The sequence below is a fragment of the Toxotes jaculatrix genome, chromosome 4 (genome assembly GCF_017976425.1).
Source record: "Toxotes jaculatrix isolate fToxJac2 chromosome 4, fToxJac2.pri, whole genome shotgun sequence".
Taxonomy (NCBI): Eukaryota; Metazoa; Chordata; class Actinopteri; family Toxotidae; genus Toxotes; species Toxotes jaculatrix.
Window position 1 is genome coordinate 29953648 of NC_054397.1, and position 24960 is coordinate 29978607.

Consider the following 24960-nt stretch of genomic DNA (forward strand, 5'->3'; position numbering starts at 1 on the left):
CCATAAGCCAGGTGCATGAGCTATTGGAGAAACAGCTAGACTTTTACAAGGAAAGGTTACTCCACAAGGAGAGCAACTTGCAAGGCTTTATAAAGCTTATAATGGAGTCTATGAAAGCATGATTGGATGGCATAGCCAAAGACATACAGGAATTCAAAGCAAGCTTTCAGTTTACTGAGAAGGATGTGGCCAAATCACAGCCATTCAAGGAAAACTTGCTGGGTATTGCATTTCAGTAAGGAACACTGCATTCATAATCTGTAAGAGCATAAACCGAGGTGAAACGGAAAAGACTTGGAGGCGCAATCAAGAAAAAACAGGCTGAATCTGAAAGCAGAAGCATGAAACTGTTCTCTGACAAACTACAACTAAAGCACAAGGAGGCTGAAACAGAGTAGATGCAGTTTAGTTTTACTAGCTATTTCAGAGACACATTTGGACTCACTGTTTTAGAACTCAGAGGTTGTAGTACATGGCTACTGTTTGTTCAGAAGGGACAGTAATAAATATGGTGGTGGCCCTGTGCAAATATGAAATATCTTGAGGTTATCTGGGAAATGCTAATGTAATGCAGCTGATGGTAACACTGAACTAGGGCATCTTATTGTTGTTACATTTTTTGATAATTGTCCCATTTGGGAAATTGGTATATTTAACATCAACTTGCATTGATCACATTTTTACAAACAATTTCTTTTTAATAACTACTTATAAGCAAAGGGGGTACACTGAGCTATGAGATGAGATGACTCAGTGTCCCAAACCATCATAAAAGACTGTATTATGAAGAAAAGGCAGTGTGTGCTTGAATTCCACCATGTACAAAAAGAAAATGTTGAAAGGATTGTGTTATCTCTCTCTGACAAAAAAATCTCCAGGTACAGATAATCTAGATGCCAGAATTACTCCAAATCAAGGCCAAATGTACATCCACACCATTGTGTCATACATTTAATAAGTGTAAGAGTATAGAGTGTGCCTGGAGATTTGGAAAGAGGCAAAGGTCATTCCACTGCCTACGGATAATAAATCTGCCTTCACTGGTCCCAACAGTTGTCCTATTAGTCTTCTCCCAGTACTCCAAGACTATTTTTCAAGTAACGGTTTTCATTTCGAGCTACCAGCATGGATTTAGAGAAGGTCATTCTACAGTCACAGCATTAGCACAAATGACTGATGGTTGGCCAAAGAGTATGGATGACAGGAGGCAGGTGGAGATAGATTTTAGTGCTGCCTTTGATGTTATTGATCATTATCTGTTGCTTGGAAAACTCAAATGTTATGGTTTTAAATTCACTTCTTTGTTCCTTTGTTCCGGTGGTGCAGTGGTTAGCATTATCGCTTCACTGCAAGAGGGTTCGAGGTTCGAACCCCGGTCTGGGCCCTTCTGTGTGGAGTTTGCATGTTCTCACTGTGCCTGCATGGGTTCTCTCCGGGTGCGCCAGCTTCCTCCCACAGTCCCAAAAACATGCATGGGTTAGGTTAATTGGCTACTCTAAATTGCCCATAGGTGTGAGTGTGTGGTTGTCTGTCTTTGTGTGTCAGCCCTGCGATTGGCTGGCGACCTGTCCAGGGTGTACCCCGCCTCTCGCCCATAGTCAGCTGGTATAGGCTCCAGCTCCCCCGCGACCCTGATGGATTAAGTGGTAGAAAATGAATGAATGAATATTCCTAATGGAGAGTTACCTGTCCACGAGAAGACAGAGTGTTCTTTAATGGTAGCTCTTCTGATAGTGAAGACTTCCAAATCAGGGTTTGTGTGGGTAGTTGCTGAGGACTTCTCCTATATTCTGTATTTAGTAATGATCTACCATTGGTATTAGATAAAGCCAGAGTGATTATATATGCAGATGATTCACCTATTTTCAATGCAACATTAATATATCAAGAGCTAAGGACAAATTAGTGCTGAACATGTCTAAAACAAAATGGATCCCTCAACTAAGCAATATCACTTGGTGGAAAGACAGTAGAACAAGAAAAAAGATTAAGCCTATGGTGAACCCCACAAAGACTAGCTGACGTCATGGCATTTGTAAATCGTCCACTAATCAAAAAGTCAAGGGTCCGATCCCCAGCTCCTGCAGTCTACATGTTGAGGTGTCCTTGGGTGCGAACACTATATAATATAAAAATGCGGTCCGTTTAATAGGGATCCTGATAGATAATTTTTCTTTTCTTCTTCTTTTCTTTCTATTGTGGTGATTGGCTGAATCATAATGCTTCTGCCTCCAAGTCATCACTCACTCGACTTTGACTTACCATAATATGAGAAGCTTCAGGTTGGGTTTTCTTTCTGTCTGGATCGATATAACAGAAAAAGTGAGAGCGAGACAGAGATCACAATACAGGAACTTAAGGTCTGCTATTTTTCCTTGCCAAAAGCCATTTCTGCCCACATCTGCCTCAGACATAACATTCATTAAATATGATAAGAGAGGAGAAAGAGGGTGGCAGTCTGCAAAATATAGAGAGTGAAAGGCAAGAGCTACTGACAGGGAAGAAACATGATGGCAATTCTGTTCAGCCATTTTTCTGCTTTTGTCACATTTTTTATGCTATCCTGAATGTTTCATAAGAGCAGAGGGCCACAACCCTGTAATAAAAATGTCCTGTATTTCCATAATGGAATGGACCTGCAACCTTATAATAAAAATGCTTTATTAGACGACCTTAAAGCAGTATTGAGTTTGTGTGTGGATGTCTGTGTGTGTGTGTGTGGTTGGAGCGTTTTAAAAATGGCTGTTTTACACTTAAAGGACAAAGAAATGTCTTAATTTCCCCTTCAGCTTATAGTGACAAACTTATAGGCCTACATATGTAATACTTGCAGAAGGAGACAACCTACATACTATGCACACATGCTGAGTAAACGGATGGATATGGAATCACAAAAGTAACTGGTTAAATGTTCAAGAACCTCTGTGATTGGTCTTTTCTTTGTCCTGGGTGATTGATTGATAATACTTATTAAATCCTGTATTTGTAGTTTATGGTAAGGAACAAGTTTTTCATACATGCATACATACACATTCACATAAAAGCCAACCCCATATCCTAGAAACGAATTATTTTATACAACTAAACTTACGACAGAAAATATGTTTTGTACGAAACATAACTGTAACCAGACTAGGCTGTAAAGACGCACGCATATGTGTATGTGTACAAGTGTATTAGACATTAAATCAGCTGGAAGGGAAGGACCTACAACCTGTCTGATGATCTGCCTCTTTTTTTTTTCCCCTGTCTGACTTTGTTGTGTTAAGAGTTGGTCTGAGAAAGTGACGGATCAGCTTAAACTCAGTTGCACTATCTATCCAGGTCAGGTTTGTGTATGTGTTTGGGATGTAGCTGTCTATGCAGTGGCACACAATTCAAGGCCCCGATGTTAGTGACTGTGTGAGTCAGACTTTCTTCAGCTAGCGTTGCTTGTGTGGTTAGACTGATAAATGTGCCTCATTAATCAGATTTGGGTCATTCAGTTAGTGAAGTCTTTATAATCAAATGAGAATTCCTCCCTAATCAATATATTGTTTTTTATCATTTCTCCAATTACAATGAACATTATTGTGAAGTCACAACTATACAAAGAAGTGTGATGATGATGTGCAGTCGGGCCCTGAGTGCTGCAGAAACATCAGTGTCCCATTATAGTGCTCCCACTGTCCCTGCTCAGCAGCTGCCATCACAGTGGTTGTTTCAAGTGATGCCTCACAGAGTAATACTGATGATAAGAAGGGCTGTGGTGTTGTGTGTGTGTGTGTGAGTGTATTACTGTATGTGTGACAGTTTTCCAGCACTGGTTTTGCCCGACCACAGACACCGACGGGTCTTTCCTGTCTTTGACGGCTCGGTTTGCTCAGTTCCTTACTGTAAAAATTCTGTAATTTCTTTTGTAATCGCTGCATAATAGCTGCACCTTTAATAAAGTTAACTTCTCTCTACCATCTTTCTCTCTCTTCAGCCTGGTGTCGATAATTAGAGGTCAAGTGCTGACAGCTGACGGAACGCCTCTGATTGGAGTCAACGTGACATTCGTTCACTATCCTGAACATGGATACACCGTAACACGCAAGGATGGCATGTGTGTATCTATTTATTGTTTATATTTATACACATTATATTTGTAACTTGCTGTTTTCTGTGTACCTCCTCCAAAGCTGTTTCACCTGACCCTTCCTTTGATTTCTTAAAATAAATGTTATGCCTTCTCAGAATCTGAGAATCTGTGGAATATAGAGCTACCAGAGATTAATAGAGTACCTGATGATGTAGAACTGCAGGAGATATTATATATCCAAGGCTGCCATTGTTGTTTACATTGTTATAGACAAAATACACTGTACCTTACAGGGTTGGGATTTCACATCTGTAGCAGGCATTAACTGAAATATAAATCTCAGGCAAATCTAAAACCAGGTGTGCACTGCTGTGTTTCTTGGCGCACGGTTAATACATATATATATAAATATACATCTACAGTGGAATCCAGCAGTCTGAGACCACTTTCCCATGCACTTCAACAGTAACTACATGAGGCATGCTTAGCTAAGACATATCATGATTACACCATAAGTCTGTAAATAAAGAGAAAAAAAATATAAATTTGAATTTTAGTGGTTTTAGTTTCTACTGGCTGTCATGAACTCCACAAACATTTTGCAACAAAATCTTCCATATACATTCAATGTATTTCATTCATTGTGTTGTCAAACTAAATAAAAAGCAGTCTAGGCATCAAGCAATTTTTTTTTATCGCTAGGGGTTGGAAGTATATGTGCTTACCTCAGATATATCTACATATATACAGCGCTATATAATTATATATACCCTGCTCTATCCCCATCCACCCCAGGCTCTGTCTTCAATCCCAAGCACCTCAGCTGAAGATGTGTGATGTGTGTAGGAGTGGAAATGTAAAATGCATTGGATTCACAAAGATGCAATCAATCACTGCACAACACACACTCCAGTACACACACATACACACACAGAGAACAAAAGCCCTGCAATCATATGTTTACACACACCTTATACACACATGGATGATATGCACTTGCAGTATACACACTTGGAGGGAAATGCAGGTAGATTCACACGCTCGTAGAATTTAAATGAACCTATTACAACTTCACAGTTCAACATTAAAGAGCCAGTTTACTGCACAGCTCTGGAGGGCAAATCGCCTGTTACGTGCTTCAAGAATTTTAGGGTTAACACAACTCAGTCAGGAAAATTTTAAAGGTCCCATATTGTAGGAAGAGAGATTTTTTTTCTTCAGCAGTCATTTCGTCTCTGAGCTAGTAAGCTTAATTTTATTTCTTCTGAAGTGCCGGAGCATGTTAGCCTGAATTCGACAATCTGTTTGGCTCATTTCAGCCCTGACTGACCATCGCCATTTGCATTTACCACCTCTACCGTAGTAGGCTACAATCCGTTACCTGTGGTTGGCATGGTCGTGCGTCACTCAGAAAACAGAAGAGAGGCTCAGAGACTGCATAACCTATTTTACATGATTACTTATTTGTTATTGATGTACTGCAGGTTTGATCTCCTGGCCAATGGTGGGGCATCTCTGACACTGAGTTTTGAGCGTGCTCCATTCATCACTCAGTACAGGACTGTGTGGGTGCCTTGGAACGTCTTCTATGTGATGGACACTCTGGTCATGAAGAAGGTGAGTGGTGTCACTGCTGTCTGTCTAGATAATTTGTCTGTCATCACAGGGTCATAGACCCAGTGGATGGCAGGCAAAAAAAAAGGACAGCCTGGTTACTTTAAGCACTATTCTGAAGCTTTCTAACTTTTTTATTGTTTCCCACTGACTGATCAAGCATTTTATTGAATTTGTTACTGACGTGGCTCACACAGGATCTGTGCCCCGCAGTAGAGATGCCGATCTCCACAGTCGTGTGTGGTTTTCAGTTAGTGTGTAAGTGACCCAGTGAAATAAAAAATACATTCTCCCAGTTTTAATCTCATGTCCCTGCTCTAGCTGTTCATTTATCTCTTATTATATACCACATGTCAAAAAATTAGGGTCCTTTTTAAAGGTTCTTGAAAAGATATTTGGTGAAGCTGAGGATAAGCAAGGATAAGTTATTTATTTATGTATTTGTCTATGTGTCGAAGCAGGGATTGTTGGGAGATGATTAATGGTTTCGAAACCATTGAACTTTATAGTAAGTGGCTATGTATCCTACATTTTATGTTGGTTGACTTTTCCAACAAATATTCGCTCTTTATTTCAAACCATTGGTGATGAAAAAAATCTCAAATTCAAAGGTTCAGCTAAATATTTCTTTCTTTCAGGTAATTTCAGGTAGTTTGATTGGATCGTGCATACCTAAAATTCCACATTCTGATTTTCATTCTGGATATTCACTGAAAACTGGATTCAAATCTGTAGATCCTGTTTGGTCCTGATTACTATGCGGAGCAGGATGACATTCCTAGCGGTGCGCTAAAGTTTTGGCTGTAAAGTGACAAATGAACTTCACAGTCAATGAACTGATGACTCAGTCAGTGAAAAGACTAACTGGCACATGTTATGTCCGGCTGTTTTAGGAGGAGAATGACATTCCCAGCTGTGACCTGAGTGGTTTCATCAGACCCACTCCCGTCATTGTTGCTTCACCTCTGTCTACATTTTATAGAAGTTCACCTGAGGACGGCCCCATCATACCTGAAACACAGGTAAGAAATCCCACAGAGGAGGCCTCTTAGTAACTTTAGACAAATATACAAAGCTGATTTTTATGCATTTAGTGAATGAAAATGACAATTTAGGAAACACTGATGCGCATTTTTCACAATTTATATAATTTGTCAATTAACTGAGAAAATGGTCAGTAGAATAAAAGATAATGAAAATAAACATTAGCTGAAGCCCAGATTTTTTAAAAATCCAGTTTTCCTCTCAATAAAAAAAAGTCATATGATATGCTGATACAAGATTGTATAAAGATTATCAACCGGACAAAAGTATTATGGATAACCTTAATACAGTTTTCATAATTTTCTTTAATATTCAACATAACCACTAATTTATTCCCAGACTTTTAAGGCAAAGAATAAAATCCAATAAAAATGAGCTCTACTCTCACACCATATGAACTACATTTACCGTAATCAGCTGAAAGCTACTGTTGGCTTCATTGAAAGGCAAGTGGAAAAAAAAAACTATTTTGTCAAGATTTGCCAGGATTTTTCCAACTGTTTGTTTTCACCAGTCCAAAAGAATTCAGGTTCTCTGCCAGGTGATTTTTAGTTTCATGCAGTCTAAGCACAACATACATAGACTGTGTGTTAGCTAGTTATGTGACATTACTATCATGGCCAAGTTGCCAGAGAGAGGATTTAGCAAGTCACATAAGGAGATATAAAGAGTGAAGAAGTGGATGAGTGGGTCACACATGGGACTTTCACACATGAGACTGGGGTTTGAGTCCCAGTTTATTTAATGACTTAGTTAACTTATCATTTTCTGTTTTTTTCTTTATTTGTGCTTTAAACCTTTCGGCCAGAAAGCCTTGAAGGTAGACTTCTCCCATGTGCAGGAGTTGCTCACCGTCGTGCTCACCCCAAAAGACAAGAGCCAAGAGAGGGCTGGTAAAGGGACAGTGAACACTTTATGGATTTTTGTGATGGTCCACTGGCCCAACAATGTGGCAGCCATGAAAATAATAAGATAACAGAGTCAATAAATAAAAAGGAACCCCAGTCTCTTGGGTGAATGTCCTATGTTTTGAGCCATTCATCCACAGGCGAGGCAAGGTGAGGTGGAAAAAAAAAAATTTGAAAAATGATTCTGGCAAAAAAATATAAATTTCTCCTGCCTCTCAGGGCTTCCATACTTAATCATAAAAATGAGTAAATAAGTAAGGGTGCTGCTGTCGAGCGATAAAAGTAAAGCGCTTAACTCCTTTTTTGCTTGCTGTTCTTCCAGTCCTAAGAAAACGTCTGAGAGATGTTTTGATGGGCTGATAAAAAGAAAAATAATTTCTTAGTTGTTTACTCTGTCTATAACACTCACATTAGCACTATCAACACCACTGATGTGAGGCGCAGGCTTGTGGAGTCCTACTGTCAGAGAAAACTGCAAACTCATTTAACAGGTTTGGTCTTGGACAGACAGACAGGGATGAAAACAAACACACACACACACACACACATACAGTTACCACAGCTCTGGAGTGGTTGTTTTTATAGGAAACTAGCGGTTTATGTGCACGCATAGATGTGCACACACATGGAGCTCCACCCAAGGTACTGCCTCTAATTGCCTAAAGGCCTAATAGCATGTTTCTCTTGGGGGCCAACTCAGGCTCATCATGGAGGAATGTTGTAATTGCTTAAACATTACACCATGTTATCTTTGTGTGTGGTGTGTGTGTGTGTTGTGTGTAAGAGAAAAGCAAAGAAAGAGAGGAGGAAAGAGGTATATTGGCTGTGTGTGTGTGCGAGAGAGATTGAAAGTGGAATACAAAGAGAAGCAGTGGTGTGTGTGTGTGTGTGTAGGTGTAGGTGTGTGTGTGTGTGTGGTTCTTATTCACACACACACACACACACACACACACACACACACACACACACACACACACACACACACACCATTGTATTAACCAGACCACAGAGGAAATGAAACAGATGACAGAACTCAATGTGTGTTTTTATATTTTTTACAACCCTGAACCAGAGCTCCATAATTATTTTTTATTCGATGAACGCATGTGTATGTGCCTGTCGACTGGCGACAGGGAAAGACCGTGTGCATGAAAGAAAGTGTGCAGGATGTGTGTGTGTGTGCTTGTGTGTGTGTGTGTGTGTGCGCGCGTGTGTGTGTGTCTGAGTGCAGATCAAAAGCAAGTGAATGGAAAGCTGCTACTTAGCTTTTGGTGGAGCTGAGTCCATTAGAGAGGAGGGCAGTGAAAAGGGCAGTCTTAAAGGGGATGTAATGGATGTGTAATGAACACTAAATGCCCAGCTAATGAAAAGGCAATAGTGCAGTTGAAAAATATAACGCCGGAAGAGTCCAAATGGATCATTCCCTAAGGAACTCTTCATATATATATATGTGTGTGTGTGTTTTTTGAAAGCAAGATGGTGGTGTGCACAGACGCAATGGCTTGGTGCTAATGATCCCCCGATTCATGTGGCATGGCACTCAGGCCATAATAGATTATATAATGAAGGACAGTTTTAGTAGACTGAGGGGTTGCCCACTTCAACAGAGAGAACAACATTAGGGATATGGATAGACTGCCACCAGATCACCATGGACTGACACCGGCCACTAATGAGGTCAGAAGGACACTGCACAGCGTCAGTTCAAGGAAAGCAGCTGGACCTGATGGTGTCCCAGGGCGTGTGCTTCGGGCATGTGCCAACTGGTTAGCAAAGGTCTTCAACAACATTTTCAGCCTTTCCCTGACCTACGCTGTCGTTCCAACTTACCTCAAATCAACAACCATACTGCTCATCCAGAGGCAAATAAATTCAGCTGCATGAACCACTATCTCCTGATTGTACTCAACCCCGTGATATATCCTAATGGTTCAAGAGGCAGACTTAAGCCCACGTTAAACACATCCCCCCTGCCTATTTGGACCAGCATCAGTTTGCTTACAGGGCAAACAGATCAATAGAGCATGCAATCAACCTTGCCCCTCAGTACTGCTGTGAGTTAACTGGAAAGACCAGACACGTATGTTAGGATGGACTTTGGGATGAAGTTTGGTCTTTAACACTGTTATTTCCATCAAACTAGGGTCCAAACCACAGCCTGCAACTAAACCCTGTATTTTTTGACTAACTGCCCCCCAGACTGTCAGGTTAGGAAAACATACATCCTCCACCCTCACCCTGAACTCTGGTTTTCAACAAGGTTGTGTGCTGAGCCCTCTCCTGCATACCCTCCTCACCCATGACTGTCTACCTGTCCACACACAACGCCATCAAGTTTGTCAACGACACGACAGTCATGGCCCTGATCTATAACGAGTCAGCTTTCAGGAACAAGATGCAAAACCTAACAGCCTGGTGTTCAGCCAACAATCTCATACTTAACAAAAGCAAGTTTTTTTTTTTTTTTTAATTTTATGTTCAAACTGCGTGCAGTTATGTACAGCCTGCTTGCCACACCAATTTACCAGTGGTTTCTCCAGGAGACATCAACATCAAGCAATGTCATCGTAAACTGAATCATCAAACAAACACCATTAACCAGCTATGCTAAGTATTACAGGACCAGATGATTTTCACTGAGCTACAGTATCCATAAACAATTTAGTCAGTTTTAGGATCTCATCTAAAGAGCTGCATCCACTTACACCAAGGTTGCTGACTGCTTGCTAGAAAAGGTCTGCTCAGCAGTTCTACCAATAAATTCTTATGTTCCCACCTTGCACAAAAACTGAAATGGAAAATCTATGCTACAAAATAAAGTTTATGACTAACATAGTCACCTAAAAGAGCATACTCATTACAATGCCCATATTCCAATGTGTACTCAATTAGAAGTAAATCCCCTGTGCTTTGAGGAAGTAGCGTGCGCAATTGCCATTGTTCTTTTCCTTGAGCAAACCCTCCCTTCCTCTCATACATATAAACCTTTCCACTATGACTGACTAGCTAGCCCTGTACTATGGAGAATATGTTTTTCTTACTGAAATCAACATTCATCTCTCATTCACCACTCTTGGCCATGTCCTCTGTCATATCTCTAACTGCATCAAATGTGCACCGGGCAGAGTCTGATGCTTGTGCGCTTAAACTTCGGTGCAACCTTGTACCATCCTTCAAAAACATCCCTGCAGTGCCATATTTGTGTCCATACTTTGTATTGGCATCAGTACAGAGTGTAATATCATTTTCTGACAGTAGAGTATCCTTCACATGCTTGCAGTGCCACCTGTCGAGATTCTAATACCATATACTTGCAGAGGGTGGCACTTGGCAGCCTCTCTGCATGAGATCTAGAAGTCTTCTCCAATATAACCCTTTCTGCTTTTGTGGCTTTGCTAGCACTTACTTCTCTGTTTGTGACCAATTCCATGTGCACTTCTCTCACAGTATCTGAATATGTTGCATACTCAAAGGGAGCCAAGGATACCTCACCCTGTACACCCCGTAACTGCTTTAGCCTACCTGCCTTTTGTAGAAACTAATATGAAGGCAGTCTTTTGTCTTCTCTAATTTATTTTTTTTTGTAAGTCCTTACAAAAATCATGAACCCTGCCTGTTTTTTTCTTAGCTCCTTAGTTTGTTGCCGTACGTAAACATTTTGTGATGTGTCATTTTATCCCTCAACAGGTTTTGCAAGAAGAAACCTCAATACCAGGCAGTGATCTAAAGCTGATCTACCTGAGCTCCAGAGCTGCGGGGTATAAACCAGTCCTCAAAGTCACCATGACACAGTCATCAATACCTTTCAACCTGATGAAGGTAAGATGTGTAATATATAATATAATTTAAATTTCCTAAAAGCCACTGCTTTATGGTACTGCAGATCAGTACAGAATGCCAACCATTAATAAACTCAGTCTGCTTATCATCATATCAGTGCAACCCTAACCTGAAATACCGTTTGGTGACCTTTGTGTTTGATGCTGTTTCTCCAGGTTCACCTGATGGTGGCGGTGGTGGGTCGCCTCTTCCAGAAATGGTTCCCTGCCCAACCAAATCTATCCTACACCTTTATCTGGGACAAGACAGACGCCTATGGCCAACGCGTCTATGGACTATCTGAGGCAGTTGGTGAGTTTACTGTTAATGGCAAAACTAAACAGAAAATAACAGATTTTTTTCTTTTCTAATTCTCACTGGTTTGGCCTCTTGGGGACTTTGTGGAGCACTTTTCCCAATTCAAGAAGCAACAATAGTAAAAGTACGATCAACTTTAATTTTTAAAATTCGACCTTGAAGCAGACACAATTTATCAAAGCACAGCAAGGGTTGACCATGTGTCTTCTATGTCAAGAGTAAAATGTTGATCCTAAACAAGATGTTAAGCCAAGCTAAACGGCAGTAATATAAGACCTAAGGGTGTTTTTGTGAAAAATCTCACATCAGATTTGTGTGTTGTTTCTTTTACAACGCTGCACAGAAATTCAAAGCAAACTGTGGCTTCCCCTAATGATTCTACAATTAACTTATGTGATGCTGTTTTTGATATGATCCAATGGGGGCAAAAGCCAGAAGGCTAAAGACATAAAATGAGCAAAGTGCCTCTGGTCAGTGACGAGCAGTACTGTGGAAGGCTGTCGTTGGACTGCACAGCTACTAGTGTGAATCCTTAGGCCTCTGATATGCTTGCTTTCAACTACCTCCATACATGAGTTCATTTGGAGCATTGATTGTGTGTGTTGTAGGAATGAAAGCTACATGTCTGCAAGATGCAATTAAGTACATGAGCAGTGGGAGCAATATGGTATATCAGGATGTGAAGTAATGTTGGCAACACACTGATCAAACAGCAACTACAGCAGAAGCTTTGAAGAGAAACTGAAGAGAAAGCGTTTGTTGTCACTGCTGTTTTTCTGCCATAGCTTCAACCATATAGTAAGCTCCTTAAGTGTTGCCATTATGTTTTCATCATGCAGAAGACAACATGTCGGCCAGCGATAATTTGCTTTGATCTGCCCGCTAGCAGGTATATTTTTAGTTCTCTAGTCTGCAGGCAAATATAAAAACGATGCTTCTTGAATGACAGATGTTGTCAATGTTAGACTCTCTGTAACCCAGAGGTGCAGGGAAATAACAGGAAGAAGTAACAGTGTATGACAGAGGTGGAGATAAAATGTATAGAATAATTAAAATCCACCAATTCATCACATAATAACTCCTGGTCTGCATTGACTATTGAAGTCTGACAACAAACTGTGCACAGTAACTGTGGAGAAGGGGGATTTTCCTCCAGTGCTGACTTCTCCTGAACATATATAAAGCTGGAGACAGCCACAGCTAGGTTCAAATAGGTTTTGCTGAAAGGCTTTGACAGGGAAATTGCTTGGACATAATGGGCATGCTAACCCCTCTGACACCTTTATGAGGGACAAGTCCAGCAGACGTACTTTTCAGTGAGTTATTACTCATGGTAGCTCCGGCTTAATGGGCTGAACATAAAGGCAATTTACTGCTTTGTTTTGTAACACTTCTGAAATTGGTGCTCATATGTTATATTAAGATGGTGTTAACCCAAGAATATTTGTAGTGCATGTCATGTTGAATTCATCAAGAGGCAACTGCACAGTTGCATCTATTCACGCTCACCGTTATTCCATTGCCTTTGTGTGCACTTGCTGAAGTATGTGCGATATGTTCAGTATGCAAAAAGTACACCTAACAAAGGAGCAATGTGCGATATCACTGAAATGTTGAGTGATTCATGTGTTTCATCTGACAATAATTATATTAGTTTTAAGTTGAAGTGTAGGGAATTGGATCTTTGATCAAAGTCAGATTATCTGTGACTGCTGCAACAGAAGTAATTATACATGTGATTTCCATGAGATTTGCATGAAAGGTTAAAAAGGTTAAAAATTAACTGTGGGGGCCTTTTTGGCCTGGGTTGTGTCTACTATAACATCGTGCCGTCTTCAGAAATTGATGCCACGTGTCATTTACACAGTCTGGCACTGAAAAACATATGGTTAAGTGCTTCTGACTTCTATGGAAGTTGATGTTTCTGTGACTGATCAGACAGTGAGAAGGACACTGCGTGTCAAGTCACCCTCCACAGACAATGTCTAAGAAGAAAATCATTAGTCATAAAACTTCAAGATTAAAATTTAAGACCATGAAAAGAAGCCTGATGAATATTGGCAGCACAGTCTTTGGTCACATGAAACCAAAATACATTTTTTTGGATCAGATGTGGTCCAGCATGTTCAGCATGGACCTGGCCAGGACAACCACAGTGCCAAGCATAGTTCCAAATATGGAACATGGAGGTGGGAGTATGGTGATATGGGGCTGAAAAAGTTGCAAACATGTATAGATGGCACCATGAATTTCAAGTTTGTTTACTCAAATAATGAAAGGAAAGACGACTCCCAGTCTGAAGAAGCTTGGCAGGAGTTTTTATTGAAGAACGTTTTTAAAACTATGAGCTGGCTGAGTGTGTCCGCTGACTTGACTCAAAGAGAACACCTTTGGAGTGTTGTGAAGTGGAAGATAGAGCAACAAACCATCCAGCAAAGGGCAGCTGTAAAGAATCATCTGTGAAGAATGCAGACCATCTCTCCACAGATTTGTGCCAGACAAATTTTTCTCGTCAAAAATAAAGCTGGACCCACAAAAATATACAAAACTGTCTCATCAGCTCTTTCTCATTCCCCATCATGGCATTAAACTGTAAAAAAAAAAAAAAAAAAAAAAAAAATTAGTAATTCACAGTCAAGTGTCAAATCAAATCAAATCAAAAAGTTTTAAAGTTACTTTGACATTTACAATGTCCTAGCTGTGTATCAAGCATATCATGTGTTTTGTTTCCGGTGTCAAAAACACATGAGTTCCATTTCAAAGTTGAGGTCAGCATGCCTTCAGATTTAACTGTGAGACAAAAACATTTATCTTCTTCTTGTAGGTTAAAATGCAAAATAAAGGAGAGTGTAGGCTACTTAAAGATTGGGAATGACCTGATGTGGGGTACAAAATAAACTAAAGCATCAAGTACAAAAAAGGAATATACACTTATTCTGTTTTCCACAGATCACAGTTTAATCCCTCCCTTCCTAAATAGATTTGAGATTTTGAGTTCCACACATCATGGGCTTCGATATGATTGCTGGTAAGTGGTGACAGGCTTTCAGAGTAGTCGGTCAGTAACCATGAGATAAACTGCAAACATCTTTAAGACAGACAGTTTGGAGGAAGCAGGAATGTGCAGTCTCACAGGCCCAGACAGTGATTCATAGCAGACACAGCAAGACAGATGATCTCTGCCATGGAAGGCATGGAAGCGTATCTGCTGTCTGAGCTCCTTGGCTAAGAACAGCCAAACAAAGCACCCATTACATTAGGTTAACTCAAACAAACCTTAGCAATTACAGCAACGCTGATAAAAATAATCACACTGTCAACGTGACTGACAGCTGAATTTCTGTGTGGGCATATGAGAAACAATGCTGCTATATGAAGTGAATTGCTACTGAACTAAGTTTCGTTCTGTCTTGATATAAAATGACATTCACTTTATATCTTATTCAAACAAATGCCATGACTTTCTAAAGAGATTAACTCAGATTGAGTCAAATTCAAACCTCAAAGTTGCTATAATCAACATTTTTTATCATCACACTATATCAAAAGCAGAGGATTATCATCCACATCTGCTGCTCCCCTTTGGTTTGTAATGAGTTTCAGATCATAGTTTGGCTGTCTGGCCCACAGCTCTACTGGTGTGACTCACTCTCACTGCTCTCTTTGAGTGGTTTTTGGCTTCCTCAGCACTAAATGCCACATAGACACATCTGTTGGTGAACATGGTGAAAAATTCAACAGCTAAAGAACAGGATATTTCCCTCAGGAGTTGGTAGAGACCAAAAACAGAGCTAAAAGAGAGGGAATACTGGACTTACATTCACCAGCTGGGAACAAATACAGACTCCAAATCAGTTTTGTGAATTTTTGTGCCAAAAATAAATAATTAAGTTGATAAAAAATAAAGAATATCATAATAAATGAAGATCATTGCAAATAAAATGTAAAAAAAAAGGAAAGAAACAAAAAAAAAGCATAGAATTTGAAAATGAATTTTAATTTGCAGACTTTATCTCTTTCTCTTATTTTAGAACCTTCTTTGCTTTTCAGAATACCATCACTAATTTTCCTTTAGCTGACTGGTATTACTTGTATTTTTTAGTAGGATTTTTTCTCATGGGGCAGCCTGATTCATGTAGTGAGGATGTTATATGTTTTTACCTTTAATGTACAGGTGAATGTGTGGCTTCATTGAGAAAAATCCCAAAACTTTATTGTGCATTTTTTAGCTTCATTTCATAGTCTAGTCACTGACTTAGTTCCTAAGTTTAATCACCTTTTTAACAAAATAAAAGTGTACTTAGCAACCTTTAATTACTTGCTATTGGGATATTCTTCATATTTCATATTGCCACATAATTACCCAGCTAACAACTGATAAACAGTAGGGATGCACCGATGCATCGGCTGAACATCGGTATCGGCCGATGTTCGCCTCGTTAACAACCATCGGCCATCGGCAAATAAAGGTGACATTCACCGATGGCAGTGGCCGATGATTATGTGTTGATTTACATGAGAACAGTTATAACAGTAGCGCCCTTGCTACTTCATATGCCGCAGACTACGACCTCCTCGCCTCTCTCAGTGCGCACCAGTGGCAATTAATTAAACTTAATAACACTCCTCTTCCCGTTTGAACAACTGACAAGAGAAGTTAGCTCATCAGAGGCATGAGCTGCCGACGTCATCCCCTCTGTGAGCGCCCTGAGACGTCTTCTGAGCCAGCAGGCAGACACAGACCACGGCGTTAAAACAACAAAGACCTCACTATTAGAGGCTGTAAATAAACGCTTCGATCAAATCGAGTATGATCCCATGTTCTGCACTGCTACCTTATTGGATCCCAGATACAAAGATCGCTACTTTGATGAGCGATGTTAAACAACGCGCACGAGCAATACTTGACGCGCACCTCCTGTTGCCTGCTGCCGAGGATGGGACGCGCGATGGAGAGAGCGCATATCACCCACAGCGCAAGAGGCAACGACCCGACGCAGCAGGGCCCTCGCTGCATGATAATACCTTTGTGCGCCATGCACCAGCACGGAGAGTGAGCGTCTGTTCAGCTCTGTGTCTCATATCTTGGATGAAAAAAGAAATAGACTTTGCAGCGACAAGACAGAGATGCTTATCTTTGTAAAGAAAACCATGCCTCTTACTAAGAAGCAGGTGAGAGATACAGCAGGTGATTTATCATTAATGTTAAGTAGAAGAGGCCCACTGTATGGGACTGGTTTTCCCGAGATGCCCCATGTTCCAGCCTGTGAGTTCTGTCTGAAAAATACACAAGGTGAAAGATAGTCCTATTTATGTTTGTATTTATAAATAACACAATTTATTTATTTTCCAATTGTTTTTACATTTACACTTGATGTATTTTTATTTTTCACAAAAATATTTTTTATTGGGCAAAGTGGTACTGTAAAAAATCTTCTCATTGAGTAAGTTTTTGTTTATCAGGCTAAAACCACTCAAATAATTTTGTTGGGTAATGTAAGTACTGTAAAAAAAATTTCACTGATTAGTGGACAGTCTAAGAGGGCTGTGGAAAGTTATTTTTCAGAAAAGAACTTGTCATGTGAATTAAGGTTATCTTAAATGTCAACTAAAAATTGACATTAAAGGTTGTTCTTGTTTCATAAATTTGTCTGACTGAATTTGTGCTGATTCAAGGATAGTATGATGAAGAGCTGAAAGACTTAGTAAAACAGTTCAGTAATGTTTCCGTGGAACAAAAAGAGATAACAAAAAGAAAAAACATCGGCATCGGCATCGGCCATCGGCCAAGTTGTTATTTTAAACATCGGTATCGGTATCGGCCCAGAATTTCACAATCGGTGCATCCCTAATAAACAGTGCACCTATCACACAGCTGAAGGGTTTTTACATTTTGTTCAACCATCACATAGATACTAATTACCGTAAAATATAGCTGTAATGTTTTAATAAGCCACATTCTGTCACTTTCTTTTCCTGCCTCCTTTCCCTCCCACCCTTCTACCTTACCTTTGCCCTACCTCCTCTCTCACCTCCTTTTCTCCTTACCCCTAAACTTCTTTCTAAATCGAATACACACACACAGCTGTTGTTGCTGCCAATTTACACAATGGAGGTGTGTGTGTGAGCGTTTGTGTGTGCCCTTGCTTGCTCATTTATTTGGCAAGTGTCCCCACTCTTGACATTACAGTGTTGTACCTCACAGAGACAGGCAGACAGGCCTGACAAGTAGCTTCTCAGTGCAAGGAGCAAAGTTGAAGTGTGTGTGTGTGTGTGTGTGTGTGTGTGTGTGTGTGTGTGTGTGTGTGTGTGTGTGTGTGTGTGTGTGTTGGGACCAGAGAAAGAAGGCCCTTCGTGAGCCAGGACCATGAGTGATTGGATGTTAGAAAAGCGGACAGATGAAGTTAGCTCCATGGTTCACTGTGTTTTCCAAACCTCTCGTCTGTTTGCTTTGGTCTGAATCACAGAAACGTTCCTGTTTGGTTCTGTTTGTACTAAGCACAGTCAGAGAAAGCAGCTCAGTAACTGGTCTTTCCCTGTGCTTGTCCAACAGTGTCGGTGGGGTTTGAATATGAGTCCTGCCTAGACCTCATCCTGTGGGAGAAGAGAACGGCCATTTTACAGGGCTACGAGCTGGATGCCTCCAACATGGGAGGGTGGACCCTGGACAAACATCACATCCTGGATGTGCAAAACGGTAGGTGTCACAGTTGAGCTTTAGAGTTTTCTCTCTTTCCCTGTCTCTCTCCACCTCTCTCTGATTCATTAACTGCTTAATTATATGTCCATAAATAAGAGGACAGAGCTAATAGCAGTTTAAGAGTATGTTCATCTCAGCAGTTGTCAGATTGATTGTTGTCATGCAGAGGAAAAGAGTGTGTGGGTGTGTGTGTGTTTTCAAGTTCCCTGTCAGCCTCTTGGATTCGTTCCAGCTGCCCAGTGGTATGTTTGGTCTCTCTCTCTTTCTTTCTCTCTCTCTCTCCCTTTGGTTTCTCATGTCATACGCCATCATTTCTGACCTTCATTTAACCTCTCTTCCTCGTCTATTCCCGTGTCATCATTCCTCCTCTTTGCTTGCATATTCTTGTCTTGCAGTACTTCATCCTCTATTATGTCTTTATACTCTTTCACTGCATATGTTATCACTGCATATGTGGTCGGAAAAATCTCTCTTCTGCTTTTTGTCATCATAAACTACAGTAAAACTTCACTTGTTTGTGGCATATTTCTTTTAGGAATCTAGAAACAATATATTAACAGTGAAAATTATTCAAAAAAACAACTATGATATGGTCCATGTTGAAATTTATAGCATGTACAGTTGCCATGTTGATTTTAGACAATGCAATGAAACCTCAGGGTCAAAAATACGTTGACTGAGTATGATCCGTTTCAGCCTGAAGGTACATCAGAGTACAAATTTTCCAACAAAATCCATAACATGTTGTAACATCTCCCTCAGTGTAACACTGTTCATGTCCAACTCTAACTTACTTTTCATTTTCTGCAAAAATACTCAGTATTCTCGCTGATGAGTTTATCCTGTTTTCTTGCTAAGCAAAAGAATAAGAAAAAAAAAACAGAGGTAAAAAATTAAAAGGAGGCCGCACTGAAAATGGACCTGCCAGTGGAATGATCCACCACCACTGAGTTTGAGACTTTGCATTTCAGTATTAACAAAAACGAAGAGGACAACACCAACTTTGGGTTAAAAATATATCTAGTAATCTAATAATATAGCGAAAATATCTTTGTTTTAATAATCCATGCAGATATACACTAAGGAACTGCCAGACTGTTAGTAGTCAATCACAGTTACTTCTTGATTACAACATGGAAATTTAATGAAAAAACTTTTATTTTGTTAAACTAAAAAAAAAAAAATCTTTTAGTGGTGAAATCCTACTAGAAACATAAAATATTTTGACTACTCATGGAAGAAAAACATTTTCTGTCATGAGCATCTGTGAAAGGCAGTTAGAATAAATAAATAAAGCCCCACCACCCCACCTCCCTCCCTCACTGACACATTTTTACCTTTTTTCAGTGAGAAAAATTAGAAACTGAGCAACAAAATGAATTCGGGAACTTTCTGACGTTTTTAGTTTTTTGTTGTGCAAATGAAAAAACTAATGCCTCAAAAAGTTCAACTTTACTGGAGTTTGTTGACACTGAAGCAGCCAGGCTCACCCACTGTTCTGTGAATTGCTAGATCTCCTGATGTGTTCATCAATGAGCCTCATCTTTGCTTTTCTTTGCTTCCAGCTCAACACTTTCCTCCTGATCTTAGAATGTCTCTCTTCCACCCCCGGTTTTGGAGCCGCTGTTGTACAATATGTCACGTAATGTGCGATTTGACATGTAAAAACATAACGAGGAAATGGCTGTGGGAATACATGAATCCTCGTTCAGCGCTCTAACATTCATTGCCTCTGAGCTTGCGAAAGGCAAAGTTATAGAGTTTGATAAATCACAGCTACCCTTTGGTGATAATCCTGCATACTGTTCACCAGGAGAAGCCTGTCTTATTTTTTTGGGGGGGGGGGCTGGTTGCGTGAGTGCCTGCAGTGATGGACTAGTTTAACTGACTTGTCTGAATCCAGACCTTTCTTTTTTTTTTAATTACCTTTTGAAAATAATTATGAAGTAATACTGCCAAGTGCTTTGTGAGAAATAAATAATCAGTGAGCTGCATTTGCTGTCAGTCTCACATGTTCCCTCTGACCTAACTGGCTCCTGTCCTCCTCCTCCTCCTCCTCTCTTACATCTCTCTCTTCATTAGCTACGTCTATCCCTTCCTGACCCTCTCTTGCTGCTTCAGCTGCCACAGCAGCAGTGGGGGAAGCCTGGAAATATTCCAAGCAAATGACTTGGATAGCTAATCAGACTGGTCTGGAGTGTACAGCTTCCCCCTCGTGTTATCTAGGTTCTCAGTTTTGCTTAGACCTCTGGTCCAGGCTGTCTTTGGATGAGCCCTTTTCTGTCTTTGAAAATAATTTTCAGTCCACTCGCACAAGCAGTCGATGTTGACTGTCAGCAGTGGTAGCCATCTGTGCGGAAAAGCCAACAATAGTCCTTCCTCGCCTGTGCAGCTCTACAATCAAACAGGATTTTATCCATTTGAAAGAGTAAAAAAATACTGAAAATCAACATGAGGCGGTCGATGTTGGTATCGTGCCGAGCCACCACTGTATTTATTATTATTCTTGTGCCAAGACAGAAGAACTTTTTCAATGCGTTTCATTAATGAATTGCACATAGCGTCATTTTCTGAGTCACTGCTCCTTGTGTTGTTGGCAGTATGGCTCTTCCTGTGCCTCCTAACCTCTACTCTTCACTCAATGTTCAGTCGCACACTGATGCTCTTGTATCCTCACCATCTTTATGAAGTCTCACAATCAGGTTACTTACTTCTTCTCCAGGCAGTTCCTCACCGTGTAGAGACAAGTTGCATTAGACACAGCCCAGGCCAAACACTGAGGAAGCTGTGTTGTTCACAGGTTAATTCATAACCTTGTTCATGCAGTTAGCCTTCATTTAAAATTAAAATTTACTTTTGGTTGTAGTGGTCACAGGTGTGTTCTCTGGGTTTGTACTTCGTGGTCCATATTTTCACTGTAGTCTGTCTAAACAGTTTATTTTTAATTATACATAAGACCAAATACACTACATTGAATAATAATACAGTTATACTGTATATTGATCATATTGATCACCTATACCTAAGACTAAAGAGAGTAAAAACAGATAGATCTCCATTCAGACAGCCCACCTTTCACAAAGTGGTTTATATAAGAATAGATACATAGTTAAATGTGTTTTCCAGCTTTAAAGGCACTTTGACTTTATAAACCCACTCCCTCCCTCCCTTCCTTGCTGTCCTCTATCTGTCACCCCATCCATCACATTGCTATTCATCCCTCTCTCCCTGCAGTCCTCTAGGGCTTTCAACACCTTGTCATCTGATGCAGTGTGCGTGAATGTGTGTGTGTGTGTGTGTGTGTGTGTGTGTGTGTGTGTGTGTGTGTGTGTGTGTGTGTGTGTGTGTGTGTGTGTGTGTGTTTAAAATGCACATGGGATTTGTGATGTGAGTTTGTGTCTATATGCGTACTGGTCTCAGTGGGTGTCATTTTGTGTCTTGAAGGGACGGCATTGCAACACACAATGTGTGTGTTTGTTCCTTTGAGGCTAAAACACAGTATATGGACACGAGAATAATCTTAGTCTGTTTGCGTGAGAGAGAGGGAAAGAGGGAGAGCCCATCAAACACTCCTGCAGTGTTTGCTTTGTAGTTTGTCTTGTAGCTCCACTAATGATGCGGATGGGACAGTGTGCTAGATTTGGAAATAACACGCTTGTACAGTAAATGTTGACTTCTAACAGTCTGGCAGTGAGACACTCCTTCAGTGATTTCTTGTTTTTATAGGGAAGACCAGCTATTTACTGAATGTCTCATATTCAAATTTGAGTTTTATCTTCTTGTTTCTTGGAAGGCATGTCCAGCTTTTAGTTTAGAAATCAGCTGGTCCTGGAACACAGAGACTCCTACATCACTTTCTTGTTTCAAATAGACACACACACACACACACACACACACACACACACACACAAGAGCAAAACAAAAAAGTTTTATGCTCCATAATTTATGTCATACGTAAATGGTGTGAATATTTGCCCTCTCATAACTGCTTTATCATTTAATTTTAACAAGACTGTACAACATTTCCTTCCTAGAATAGATTAGATCAGATGACATTATATTACATTACATTACATTATATTAGGCTTGAACCTGCCAGGTAGCTGGGGTTTTTCTTCCCATGCCTGCGTGGATTTCCTGCCCTAGTCTACACACCTGCAGGTTAGGTTAAGTGGGACCCTGAATTGTGAATGTGAGTGTGAATGGCTGTTTGTCTTTCTGCATATCAGCCCTGTCCAGGGTTTACCCTGGCCTCTCGTCCAGTGTCAGCTGGGATTGGCTCCAGATTCCCATTCCCATGACCCCAACGTTTTTTGGTTGATGGTGGTCATGTTTTTTGGCCCGATCTTGCCGATATATATATATGGTAGAATTGTGTATCTCAGTCCCAGAAGGTTGTATATAGAATTTGGTGTTGATAGAGTCAAAATGCAAGAAGCAGATGTTAGTTTACTGTTTTTCACATTATGCAAATTAGCAAAAAATCCATCATGGTGGACTTTTACGGTCAGACTTATGGTCGGGTGTCTTGGCCTTTCCAAGATTTGCATTTTTGGTGCATTAACTACAGCGCCACCATCAGCCTGATGTGGCCTTATGTTTCTTGGGAATCATTAGCACATCATTTCCTTTTATTGGCCCAAGTTTCATGTCTCTAGTTCATTCCAGGTCCCAGGCAATTTGAGCCGCTGAGGCAGACAACAAATAACAATAATTATTATAAGAAGAAGAAGAATAGTGGACCAGCACAGACTCAACAGGGTTCTCACCCTTTGGGGTTAGAATGACAATGAACTGGCACAGACGCAGAATAACAACCAGGATTTTAGTCAGACAACACACATGACGACAGACAGACCGACACAGTGTGATCTGTGAGCACTGAGTAGCTGAACTGCTGAACAACTTAGATAAGACTGGATGAAAGAGGGAGCGAGTGTGTGTGTATGTGTGTGTGTGTGTGTGTGCATGTGTGGAGGTGTTTCAGGGGCAGAGGGTTGACAAGTTGATCTGCTTCCCCTGTGCATGCACTGTGAGGATGTTTTCCAGTCAGGATGTGTGCAATTTCCATTCAAGTGTACTTGTGAGTCTTTGAAGCTCATGTTTGTAGATGTATTCACATACGAGTGTGTGTGTATTAGTGTGTGTGTGTATGTGCCTGCAGAGAGATGGAGACTTGGGGGGAGCAGGAGCGTGTAAGCCTCCCAGTAAAGCACTGCATTCTGTTATGCAGACACTGAACAGGTCAGCCATAGTCAGGGTGCTGTAGTGCTTTGCTCCAGAGAACAGGAGGAAGTGCTGTTTTGGGTTTTTTTTTTGGGTTTTTTTTCATCACATCAGATCAAATCAAATTCACTGAACTTCAAATCACAAATTTCTGTAATTCTTTTCTGTCCATTGTCATGACACAAATCCCAGACTCAGGTGACAAAACAGCTTTCAGAAGTTTAAAAAGATTATGAAGGATTATATTGAATACAGTAAATACCATGACATCCAATACAGTCAGAGAAAATACAACCTTATGTATCCTTATATCAAATTACTGAATTCAAACACAAAAAAACAAACCAGTAGCTGACTGACTCAGTAGAACCAGTGAAGGACCATATCAGTCTGCTCCCTCTAATAAACTTTCTATTCATTTCTCTCACCCTGCTGACAATAACTGGTGAGTATGCAGAGACGGTGCCATTTATTATTAAAAGTCTACCTCAGCTAAGTTTAGAGCCAGTTTTCTTCTCCAGCCTTAATTAGCTCAGGCCGTCAACAGTGTACAGAGCAAATGTGATGTCTTTGTATTTGGGTGTGTGTGTTATTTGTTTTTGTATATGGCTATATATATATAAAATTGCACACACAGAAAATGGTCCTGCAGGGCATCTTCTAATGTCTTAATGCAGTGTTTGGGACTCTTTTCATACAAAACTTCACAGGGTGCATGACTTGGAGTTGCAATATGTTAAATCAGAGAGTGATTTTCTTTTATTCTGTTCCTTTCTTTTTTGTTGTTTGCTTGTTGGTTTAGGCCTGCAGACATAAATCTCTGCAGGATTTACAATGAAAAACAGACACATAGCAGCAAATAAAATTCTGTTATATTTATGGGACACAAAACATTTTGTCTTAATATTTAAATCATGGCTGGATGTTTGTCAAGCTTAAATTAGGTTCCGAAAGTGATAAATTGTATTTGTCCAAAGTGAAGGAGTAAAACTTATTGTCAGTCAGTCGCATGGCCAAACTGATCAAATATTTATTTTAAATTTCTCCAACCACTTTTATTATTAATGGAACACAAAGATTGCAGTGATCAGGTTGTATGAGGAAGCTAATTAGTCATTAACATATAGTAATGTAATGATGTGGATCTGTTTTGTCCATGTTAAATTAACTGATGTAAAAATATAAGAATAACAGGGGGACAGACATGGTACCCTGGGGTACCTAACTTCTCATGGGCTTTAGTTACAAAAATACTGAGTCACCTTCAA

The 24960-nt window shown here is 40.2% G+C and overlaps 1 protein-coding gene across 1 annotated transcript in view; it reads left to right on the forward strand.

The window, feature by feature from the left end:
* LOC121180655 (teneurin-3-like) overlaps positions 1–24960 on the forward strand; it is a 212901-nt gene that overhangs the window by 142263 nt on the left and 45678 nt on the right. Inside the window, exons 20-25 of the mRNA XM_041036246.1 lie at positions 3968–4087; positions 5548–5680; positions 6571–6699; positions 11317–11448; positions 11625–11760; positions 18320–18463. Of these exons, the coding sequence (XP_040892180.1) occupies positions 3968–4087; positions 5548–5680; positions 6571–6699; positions 11317–11448; positions 11625–11760; positions 18320–18463 (794 nt within the window). The remainder of the gene's footprint in view (positions 1–3967; positions 4088–5547; positions 5681–6570; positions 6700–11316; positions 11449–11624; positions 11761–18319; positions 18464–24960) is intronic.